This window comes from Vipera berus (assembly GCF_964194415.1).
Source record: "Vipera berus genome assembly, chromosome: 3".
Classification (NCBI taxonomy): domain Eukaryota; kingdom Metazoa; phylum Chordata; class Lepidosauria; order Squamata; family Viperidae; genus Vipera; species Vipera berus.
In genome coordinates, this window is record NC_138204.1 from 52,389,545 (window position 1) to 52,401,841 (window position 12,297).

Sequence of the window (12,297 nt, forward strand, 5' to 3'; positions counted from 1 at the left end):
AGTGGACCATGGCCCATAGTTTGGGGATTGTGATGTAGAGTCTGTTCCCATTAATTCATTCCAAGATAGCACTTGCTATATTGCAGATGCATCACCCTGTTGGGTTCATATTTAACTTGTGACTGACAAGGACACTCATATACTACTGCTAAGCCAGATCTCTTCTATGTTGTAGAAGTACTTTATATTTTTCCTACCTAGACACAAAACTTTAAAGTTTTATTTGTTAAATTTTATCCTATTCATACCAGTCTTTTGCTGAAGGTTTACAGTAGATATTTTTAAAAGGTCTCTTTAATCTAAATTATTAGCCACCTCACCCAGTCCTTTCTCATCTGTATAGTTTGTGATGTCCCAATTCCTTCATCCAAATCACTGATTAAAATGTTGATAAAACTCCTGGCTAACTTTTGTATCATGTCTCTGAACAGTGTATTAATTATCTTGATTCTTGTTCTGTATTGTTTTTCAAAATTACAAGCTTAAAGTTTTTTCTCCCAAGATATTCCTCAAGTATACAGATTTCTGAATATAGTACAGCTAGAACAATGTGTTAAAAGTGAGACAGAACATTTATGTTACTAAGATAATTATATAAAAGAAAGGCATGTGTTTTGGGGCAACACTATAAATATCTGGGCTTTATGAGTCATCATCCAAACTTTGCCTGTAAGTTTTCTGTAGAGCCTCCATTTGGAAGTTTTAAACATTATATCCATTTACAGTTAGTCATTGTATCCCATTACTATTTCTAGAATATTCCATTTGTAGCTGTAAAAAGCCTGTACTCCACAATATCTAAATATCCAGTTGCCTTTGGAGCAAAAAAAATTCATTTTGAAGTTCAATGTAAGAGATTTTCATAATTTAGTGACAGAATATTTGAGAGACAGATTGCCATGATTGATTTTTAAATACTTTACTTTTTCAGTAATATTGTTCTTATTTCTTTAGAAGGATATGTGACATTGTAAAATAATCTGGTAAAAACATTCTACTTCTGAATTTTGGTTTCTGTTTTTGATATACAAGTGTTAATTACACTATAAACTTTAGCATATGCAGTATGAAGCTTTAGTTTGACTTTCCTATTTTAAAAATAGCTGAAGTTCATAGTTTTGTTACTAGCATTAGTAATGTCTTTTATTATGAGGGAAATTTCCCACCTTTAATTTGCGTTAATTAAAAGAATGCTTGCTTGCAGGCATTAGCACTGGACCAAGCCAATGAAAAGGGCTTGTACCGAAGAGGAGAGGCAAGACTGCTTATGAATGAATTTGAGTTGGCAAAATGTGACTTTCAGAGAGTGCTAGAAGTGAATCCACAGAATAAAGCAGCCAAGTCACAAATTACCATGTGTCAGAAGAAGACAAAGGAACACAATGAACGGGACCGAAAGATATATGCCAACATGTTCAAGAAATTTGCAGAGAGAGATGCAAAGGTTTGCACCTTGCCAGTATGGCCCCCTTCCAACCATTGTTAAATTACAGGGGTTCTTATGGAATTGTACAGAAGTATTGTAATAATACAATTTCCTTTGTTTGATGCATACAAAATGTCGAGCTTCAGTCACAATAATTTATTATAAACTATTTCCAGTAATCTGGTAGCACTGCTAAAATTTTTGTAACCATTATACAAAAGTAGGAATGAAATAACTGCAGTCATGTTATTATGACAGTAGAAATTCATACCTTTACAGGATTTTTGTTTATTTATATGTAATGGTAATCAAAATAGTTAGCAAAGAACAGTGAGGTATTTTTCCTTCAATCACTTTATACTTTTTCATGTGCTCAAAGTGCAGCTTTGTAATATAGAACTTACATAACACATTTTATATACTTCAATTTATAACCAGATATATATTTAGAGTTTCAGAGGTTTTGTGAATTACTGTATGATTCAGAAGTTGTTTAAACAACTTTCTTTTTCCATTCATACCCATCTTTGTTTTAGCAAATGTTAAAGTGTTCCTAGAAAGTAGTTTCTTTTTCATTGATCAGTTTAGACCAGTGGTAGTGAACCTATGGCACGCATGCCAGAGGCGGCACTCAGAGCCCTCTCTGTGGGCACGTGTGCCGTCGCCCCAGCCCCACCTCCCCCCACGGCCACCTCCTCACCAACAGCCCCCCCAGAGGAGAGTCGCCCCCGGGCGTGGCCCACACAGAGCAGCACAACCAAGGACATGGCAGCTGGGCAGCAGGGACAAGACTCTGTCCTCATGCACTGTCATGCACAAATGATGCGGGGTGCGGGCAGAGGGTGTGGCCAACATGGCGCTGCAGGGCCGCCTGGGTGATCTGCGGCAGGCTGTGGAGGCCGTAGGTGGGCTGTTTTTTTGGCACTCAGTGTCTAAAAGGTTCGCCATCACTGTTTTAATCTGAAAGACCTATTGTTTTTCAAAGTTATGCTTGTACCTCTCCCCTAACTCCCACACGGGGCATTTGTTATTGGCTGTAGGAGGAGGCCAGTAAAACTACAGAAGAGAAGGAGGAAAAGCCGTCTTCAGAAATTGAGCTGAAGAAGACAGTGACTGAAGGCAGTGACTCAGAGGGCCATGTATGACTGTGCAGCAGAAGGACAGTCCTGAACTTAGCCTGCACCCAGACAGGTTTCTGAAGAGCTCAGAAATTCTACAGTGTTTAATGTAAAGTTTGTTTCAATAGGCATTATTGTGGAAGCAAAAGCCTATCCAGAAGCTTCACAAGAAAGGATAAAATTACTGCCACTGCTGTGACCATGCTCAGCAGTGCACCATAAACCGAGGACAGCAAGGGACCACATCAAGTGGAACAAATGGTTCAGTAACAAATACCCACAATGGTTCTTGATTATAGATGGCTAGACAGTGACCAGAATAGGGCCCTATGCTGATAGGATACAAGAGCTGTCAGTTGTATAGATTTGGCATTGCATTTGGTTGTATTTATGGTAGCACTACATGGGTTTATTCCGTATGTCAGAAAGAAAGGCCCAAGTGCTGCCAATTCAAGGTACGACTCTCATGTTAGTAGAGTCAAGTGGAAAACAGTTTTAAAAGTCAGACTCCTGGGATTTTATTCTCTCTGTCTTGTAGTTCCAATGGGTTTGTGTAGCACAATAGTTTCTCAGGGAACTGAGTAGTCCAAATCGTGCTATTATTGTGGTTCTTGTTATTAAATGATTGCTTGCTGGCAAGGTTGCCAGTGTGTTGATGACCGAGTACAGCAGAAATGCCAGCTTCTGAGCATGAGCATTTTCCACCTCTCATTCCCCACTGAGCTGTAATATAATCAGCATCAAACAGCGCTGATTAGCTGCTGCAAGAGGAGGGAAAGGAATCTGGACTGAACCAGGCCCTTTTCTCCCCCTCTCCAGGATCAGTTGGGTGTGGACATAGGGATGCTCAAGGACAGAAGCCTTTTTCCTTTTTATGCATTTTTCTTGCAGTGTGGGTCAAATGTATGCAGTAATCAACTTGAATTATGTCTTGAGACCTATTGAATGCATTGCTCAAGTTTATAGCATGATAGCAATCAGGATTTTTTTTTAAAAAAAGAAAGAAAAACGTTTTCTTTCAAAAAAATCATTATGATTAGTTTTATCAGTACTATGGTGACATGTTTTGCAACATTAAAAACACTTTTGGACACTAAATTTATAATTAGGTGTTAAAACCTTTTGCTCATTCTGGGAATCCTTCTTTAAACTTGTTTGGATCCCCCTGAAGATGTCGGCATGTATTTGAATGCTTTGGAAAACAAAGTGAATGCTATAAATGGTAGGACTGGGTAGTGTTTTGGGCATGAAGGTGAAAAAGTTGATTCACAGTGCACAGAAATTCAAACAACACCTATCTGCAACTCCTTAAACCAAACCCATCTTTTTCTAGAATCTTCAGGAGATCCCTGGAAAAGCTGAGGCTGCTTCAGAAAAAAGGCTTTGAATCTGAAGTGCCAAACCATTTTGCCTTCAGATCCAAAACACCACTCAGTCCTAATAAATATTTTTTAAATATATTTTTTTCAGGATAAAGCAGTGAGGTTTTGCTGCAGATGGCTCATATCAGTCTGCATTATATCTCAAACATTCATTAATAGCACTGAAATGCAGTTGAGTGTTCATTCCTAGGGAAATATAATTTTACTTAAGCCCCATTGAAATGGCAGCATGTTTGCCTCATTGCTTTCATTGGGGCTTATGAAACTAATTTTTTCTCTGGGTCTGGATCAACATGTTTACTGATCTGTGGTGGAACATTACATTTCATTGTGCATAGAGCTGTACCTCCATTACAGAATATATAGGGCATTTTGCTTTCCTGTATGTCAGATGGGCAACACTGCTATATTTTAAAATTTAGTATTTTCAATGTTAATTTCACTGGGAATTTAACATACACTTAACTTTTTTTTCCTGGTGGTTTTCTTCTCTGATAAAATGCAGTTTTATTTTTTTTTCTTCTTCCTTTCTTTTCTCATTGAAATTATTGTTCTCTCTGTCTCTTTTTTCTGCTACTGTTCCACTGTTTAATCATATACAGGTAGTCCTCAACTTACAACCGTTCATTTAGTGACTGAAGGTACAACGGCATTGAAAGAATTGACTTATTGCGACTTTTCACACTCACAACTGTTGCAGCATCCTTTTGGTCACATGATCAAAATTCAGCTGCTTGGCAACTGACCCGTATTTGTGACGGTGGCAGTGTCCCAGGGTTATGTGATCACCTTTGGCGACCTTCTAACAAGCAAAGTCAGTGGGGAAGCCTGATTCACTTAACGACCTTGTTACTAAATGACTTGCAGTGATTCACTTAATGCTGGCAAGAAAGGTCATAAAATGGGGCAAAGCTCACTTAACAACAGAAATTTTGGCTCAGTTGTGGTCGTAAGTCAAGGACTACCTGTGTTAACATGAACAGAGAAGAGATAAAATGTCATTGGCATTATTTTTAAACTTTAAATGAAGCATGGCTTCCTCTGTTTTAATAAATAGAGATATACCCAAACAGTTTCTGATTAGGAAAGCAGTATCTGTTGGCACTAGGCAGATCTTCTGATGGTGCTATCTGAAATTTGAATGGTAGATTCTTGTTGGTTATTCTGTTCATTTAGCGGAAACTAAATTTTATTTACCACAGTTAATACTACCTTTTGAATTATTATATACCTCTCCACATATATACCCAAATTTCTGTACAGGATATTAAGAGATGGAAGGAATAATATGGCTATCTAGAGTACACTGACCAGCAATTTCGGACGCATGTCCCAATGTTCATTTTGTTACATAGCTGATTATATTATATTTCTATACCAAATTATAGCCTTCAACATTATTTTCATGAGCCATATTGACATAGTAGGGAGCAACTCTTTCAGATTTAGACTGCAAATCGTAATTCTCATTTTTGCTTTCTGTGTTCATAAACTGTATGAATTATTGAAAGTCTTAATATAATAAGCATCCACAATAAACAAGAAAGAAGATACAAATTCGTTCTGGATGAAAATTATCCAACAATAGCAAAAGAATAATTTTTTATGTTGCAATATTTCACCACTGACACGGAATTTAGTACAAGCAGTAATGTGTCTTGTTGTCTGGTATTTGTTTTTTCAAAGAGGAACATGAGCAAATGGAATGTCAGACCTAGACTATAGATAGATATGTTATTTTGCCTTGTTTGAACCGCAAATTTTGAGAAGACTCAGCTTGATCTTCCAGATGATGTTGATGCTAGCCATGTTTTCAGTTTCACCATGAACGCTTCAGCTACAAGAAAGATTTTCTGTTTGAAATAGATAAAACTTTAATGAATAGAGGCCTCTCCCAGCTAGGTAGGATTAGTATATGCTATTGCCCTCCAAATATTATGTGGCATCCAAAATGTGTTCCAATTCTTTTAGAAAGGTTACTTTCTGTGGTCCTAAAATCTGTGACTGAAACAAGGTCACAGTTGTTTTAACCTTTCCACTTGTACCAGTTCCTATATTTTTATGCTATCTGTCATAATATTAACAGGGGATCCTGGGCTTCAACTAATCTTCCCTTTCATATCTGTACCATCACTCTCATTTCTCACTAAATTAACACTAAATTCACAACTTTGTGGAGGGCATCACTTTAGTGTGATGTGGCTTGGAAATATATACCTCTAAGGTGGATGTTCAACATTTCCTGTTTTGCATCCTGTAGATTCTTAGCTTATTTTTAGTTATATGACTGTTGGAACATCAAGATAACTACATCTACCTCAGTAATGTGGCTTTTCTTTTGTTATTCAACTCAGCCATTTGATGCTTGATTACTTGTTCTAAATTAAGTTAGTTCTTTCAGAACTATTCTATGCTGAAGAGAAATTCAGTTATATTATTTCATATATCTGGATTATATTTTGCTATGGATAGTACAGAGAAAAAAAATGAAATAATTCAGTTCAGCCATCAATGAGATTTCTATCTGATTTTTCTCCTGAACTTTTTTTTAAAAGATGACCACATATTTTCCTCCTGTAACTTGCTGAATGATTGCTACTGATAGGAATCAATTATCCTTTGCTACCCAGAAGTTGCTGTATGTAATTGCTTGAGTAAAGTACCCAAAAGCTACTTTTGTTTGGATCTCCTGTTGAAGAGAGAGAAGTATAATCATTAGCAGTATGGAACACAACTTCAGGAACTGTTTACTTAGATATATCAATTATTTTTAAAAAATAATTGTTTTGTACAACTTTTAAATTGCTCCTGGATTGAACAAATGTTTTTACTATCTGTGGACTCTTAGAAACGCTAATATATAGTGCTCTCACCAGAAGCAGGTTTGCCAGTATCAATGCTCCACTAATGGAACTTATATAATATGAGATAGATGAATTCTTCACTAATTCATGCAATCTTAGTATGTTTTGATTTCTACTGACTGACATGGGCTTTGTATTCTGCTAAGAGTTGAATGGCCATAGTGTACATTAAATCAGTTTCAAGATTTTACATTACCACTAATAATCTATTGTCTTACACAGTTTCATGCTCATTTCTGATCTACGCAGAGAATACCAAATACTTAAATTTTTGTGTTGCTCTCTAGTCTTCATTTTTCTATTCCATTTTGCTAAAGGAGGCAAACTTTGACAACTATATGATACCTAACATATTTTCATCTATTTCCATTAGACTTTAATTCCACAGTCAATAGGTAAACTAATCTGGCCCATTATTCCTGATTGCCTTTTTTCTTTTTCCTGTTGTGATGCCCATATCTAAAGGATCAATAAATTATATTTGACCTTGGTAGTTAGCAAAACATGCAGCTATTTGCCTATTTCTTAGATCACAGAAAAAGACCAGGACTTGTGCCTATAACTCGGATGGACTCTCAGAGATATTCATAAAGAATGAAAATATTTCACTGTTTCAAAGTGCCTCTCAATCCTAACTTTGCAGATTACCATCACCTATCAGTCTCTCACTTTGTGCCTGTTAGCCATGCTAAGTTCAATGATACACTCAAGACTAAAATGCAGATCTATATAGTACTTCACAGAATTATGTCCAAAGCAACCTGATTTTGCTGTCCACGTGGAGTATCTTCTGGATAGCATGGCCTAGCAATGCCTGTTAGTGTCTTAAGAACATAAAGCCTGAAAAAATAGGCTGTCCTTCCAAGGGAATATTGCTGCTGAGTGTTTTCTCTATAAATATTACAGATGTGTAGAAATGGTCAATTATCCTTTTACTATGTATTGTCTCTTGTGTCTATTTTCCTACTTTCTCAGTCCTCACCTATCCTGAATTACTTGTAAAGTGGAATGCCAAGTTAATAGTTTGAAGAGTTTTCAAATGAGACAGATGGATTTGTGAAGGGTAGGTCTGTAAATAAAGCTACTGACTAAGATGCAACTTCTATCTTAACAGAGAACGTATCTTAGGTAACAGACAGCGGGAAGGAAATAAAGAGAAGTTGCTGTCTTATTTTGCTTTGTGAGTCATCCTTCTGAAAGCATTTACCTGGTCAACAGAATGTTGCTTTAGCTTTAATTTCTCCAAGCAATGTTTTACGTGTTTCATTCTCCAAAGTTTAGCTTGTATATAAATATGTACTAAGCACACTAGAATTATGCAGGCATTTTATTATGCATCATGTTTTTCTTGAATCCTGGTAGATTCTGCCCCACTAATTGGAAAAGGTATTTTGGAGAGAAGCTGTATATTGGAGCTCAGCAAGATGGAAGACTGCAGTTAGTTTAAAATACCCAAGTTTCAGAGATTGATATGTGAGAGACCTCAACATATTTTAATAGTATAAACGTATGGGGGGGAAAATATAAAACAGTCCTTCACAGTTTAAACTGCTAAAGTGGAACATCTCCTTTGCTAATCACACAATTGACACTTCAGTGACAGAAAGCACAGGGTAACAATGGAAGCTGAATCCCAGTTGAAGACACACAATGCCAATGTTCTGTGTTGCTTGCTTTTTTTGAGAAGCCAGGCTGTTTATATTTGTGTTGTTATTCATTTACCTTACTTTACATTTGCTACTGTAAGAAGAGAACCAGTTTGGTATAATGGTTAAGGCATCAATCTAGAAACAGAAAAAACTGTGAGTTGCAGACTTTGCCTTTGGCAAAAAATCAGCTGGATATGTTTGGGCCAATCATACCCTCTTAGCCCTAGGAAGCAGGCAATGGTAAATTACTTCCAAAATCTCGTCAAGGAAATTATAGGGGTTTGTCTGGACAATCGCGAGGAGTCAACACTAACTCAAAGGTACAATAAGTAAAACATCTGCTAAGACTGCCTAGTGAAACTGTGGGCCTCACCATATTCCTCATCCATCCCCTTTTCACTGAGGGAGGTTTTCAACTCCTGTGAATGCAGATGTGGCCCATCAAACATTATCTTGATGTGCTTTTTCTTTAGCTTTTTCCTTAATGAACTTTTGTCTCCAGGACAGAAATGAAAACAAAGGCCACTCAAGGGAGAGAAGACTGAAAGCTGTGCCCAGCATTGAAACTGTAAACTCTGATTAACCAAGTATGCTAGCTAATACAAAAATTAAATCAAGCTTACAGGATGTATTACTGCGTTGTTTATAATCACAGCATCATGGCATCATGTTAAATTGTGTGTGTGTGTTGGCTTAATTTGTGATATTTACACAGCCATTATTGTTTGTTACTCATGGTTTATGGATTAGCATGTGCAAAAAATAACCAGTGTTTTGATTTCCACTTAGAGAAAAAAGCTGAATATGCTATTAACTTCGGAGCAGAGAGCTCCTTTCTTCAGAGGGAATTGACTGTCTCTAGTGAGGCAATGAAGGGACGCGGTGGCTCAGTGGGTTAGGATGCTGAGCTTGTCGATCAGAAGGTCGGCAGTTTGGCGGGTCGAATCCCGAGTGCCGCGTAGCAGAGTGAGCGCCTGTTACTCGTCCCAGCTTCTGCCAACCTAGCAGTTCGAAAGCACGTAAAAATGCAAGTAGAAAAATAGGGACCACTACGGTGGGAAGGTAACAGTGTTCCGTGCACCTTTGGCATCTAGTCATGGCGGCCACATGACCACGGAGACGTCCTCGGACAAGCGCTGGCTCTTCGGCTTTGAAATGGAGATGAGCACCGGCCCCTAGAGTCGGAAACGACTAGCACGCATGTGCAGGGGAACCTTTACCTTTACCTTTTAGTGAGGCAATGAATTCTACCCAATATTTTCTTGAAAATCTCAAAGAGCTTTTGAAACAACAGAGGTGGGAAATAATATTATTCTGAAGTGCCCTCAAACCATGATGCAAATGCAACAAAAACACCACCACCACCACCACCATAAAGTCAATGGATTGCTATTTGGGTGTCGTGTCCCCCCCTCACGCTCCAATTTTCCCTATAAAAGCAGAGGCTTACAGAGTCTATTTAGTTCTTACCTAGTTGGCCTTAAGGTATTGCTACTCAAGGGGATATCTGAGTCTTCTCTCTTCCATGCTGCTGGAGGCAATAGAAGCGTACAATGATAAATTATAACATGGCTGTCCTGTAGGTAGTTGAAAGAAAGAAATACAACCACAGTACAGCCTTAAGTCAGTGGAAGTTTCCCCCCCCCTTTTGTAGATTCCTTTTAGAATAAGGAACCTACATCTATTTTTTCTTACAAGGAAATCTTTCGCAAAGCATTTCTGCAAATTGCAAACTTTGCTATTTCTTCTGTCAAATGGCACCTCCGTGGCCACCACATATGTGCATGAGCATTGCCCCAGAACTATTTGGCACTTATTTTTTAAATATTTACTTTTTAGATAGATGAGCAAGAAAACTTAAATATACTTTTGCCACGTTAAAGGAAATGGAGAGTTCACCCAAAGTATGAGAGAAAAAGCAAGGGTGATGGTTGAACTGGTGCTTGACCGAAAGCTTGTGAAGTTGGACTTAGATTACTGATGACATATTTGCTATGCCTGCTCTTTAAATACATAATAGGTCTTCATTCTGTGAGGTTCTTCATTCATAATTCTTGGAGTTTGGTCATTTTTCATATCCATCTGTAATTCATCATATACTAGCTGAAAAATGGAAGTCAATGTCGTAAAGAAAACAGCTAACTTATAAAATATTATCCCATTTCATATTGAAATCCACCCAAAATAATTGATCAGATGCATATTGTTAATTAGCTAGCTTATTTTCTGTCCAGCAAGAGAGGCTAAAGGAATGTTTCCAATAGAATTTTAACCTATAAAATAGCAGTAGAGTAGCATCACCCTATAAGACTTATAAAAATATAGCACAATAAATTAATATCTTTCTAGTGGAATATGGCTGTGCTGAGTAGAAATTAACAAACCTGAATTCTTTAAAAGAATGTTTTTTTAAGAATTAAACCCATAACTGAATAGGAAGCTGAGTTCTGTGGTGCTTAAATTAGCATACTGTTTATACCTTGCACACAGATGGGTTGTTCCAAGCATGATCTAGAAATCTGTGTATCTTTGGAAGGTAAGACCTTCCCAAAATACCTGTTACAGTGACTTAAAGCACTTAAGTTTTGGGGAAACCATTTTAACCCCTATTTGTATGAAATAATAAAAATAAAATCTGACCATTTTTTCTCAGCATGTCATGCTTTCTGCTTTTCTATACATCTACCAATTCTTAACAACAAGGCACTACTATAATCTGGTAATGTATGCTTTCTTAAAAAGAGCAGACATCAGTTGAAACACGGTGTACGACCTAATAGAAGCAGAAGTAAGAATTTTATTAGAGAAGGGAAGTCGAGGCAAACCAGCTTTGGAAAATTAAGACGTCAGTTTAACTTGACACTGAAAGAACGTGATGATTTCTGATATATAGCATATTGGTACTTTTGAAACATGTAATTTAATTAATCAAAGTCATTTGTAGCCATTAGCAATAACAAAAGCATCATGGATTATAAGCACCCAAACTGCAAGTAAGACTGAAATGAGAAGTGAAATTTCCTCCTATCTGAGCGAGGAGAGATCATGTTTTGTCCTTACCAAGGTCAATTTGCCACGACATGCATTGTCTGCCTAATAAACTAGATGAACTGAGCTGTTATTTCTATAGAAACAGAGAACAGCGTGTCATTTAAATCCAGGAAGGGGATTAAGCTCTGCCTAACTTAGATTGCTGGCCTTTGGACCAAGATAGGAGGCTAAAATAGCTGCAAAATGGAGCAGCTCTGACAATAGCATAGTTTTAGCCCCTTTCCCTGGAGTAAAATAAGAGCAAAGAAAGGAAAGGAGGCTCTGATCACCAGAGTGGTATTTCTTAACAGAAAGCAGTGGGATAATTATGGAAATGCCAAATTAATTGGCTTCTCACCAATATTTCTAGAGTTCATCACATAGCAAAAGGTGCTGCCACTTTTGCAACAACTAATCCAAATGCTCAATGTTTGATGAAACCTCAACTGGGACATAAGTGATTGTAAGCACTGATCAATAACACCACATAATTATTGGCAGTCAATGTAGAAGTGTCTTTGTGAAACTGTAATTTCAGATTTGCAAGTTTCTGTTAACTTAGCTTTACAATAAAGTAGAATTAGTTTTATCTGCTCATGTTTCCTGTCTGGGCTATCTGGTAAAGCTGGCAGAAATAGACTTCTGGTGGTTTGCCAGAACAGATATTTTCTTAGTATGAAAGGCTTCTGAGAGGGACCTTGGAGTCCTAGTGGACGATCATTTACTTTATGAGCCAGCAATGTGTGACAGCAGTCAAAAAAGCTAATATAAATCCTTGGTTGTATAAACAGAGGCATAGAATCAAAATCATGTGAAGTATTAGTACCA

At 37.3% G+C, this 12,297-nt stretch overlaps 1 protein-coding gene across 2 annotated transcripts in view; it reads left to right on the top strand.

Annotated features, from left to right (window-relative positions):
• Positions 1-7,893, top strand: part of FKBP5 (FKBP prolyl isomerase 5) — a 51,247-nt gene extending 43,354 nt beyond the window's left edge. For both annotated transcript variants that reach the window (XM_081325214.1, XM_081325213.1), the window contains 2 exons: positions 1,205-1,444; positions 2,467-7,893. In XM_081325214.1, coding sequence (XP_081181340.1) covers positions 1,205-1,444; positions 2,467-2,571 — 345 coding nt within the window. In that variant the 3' untranslated portion in view covers positions 2,572-7,893. The remainder of the gene's footprint in view (positions 1-1,204; positions 1,445-2,466) is intronic.
• Positions 7,894-12,297: the final 4,404 nt, after the last annotated feature.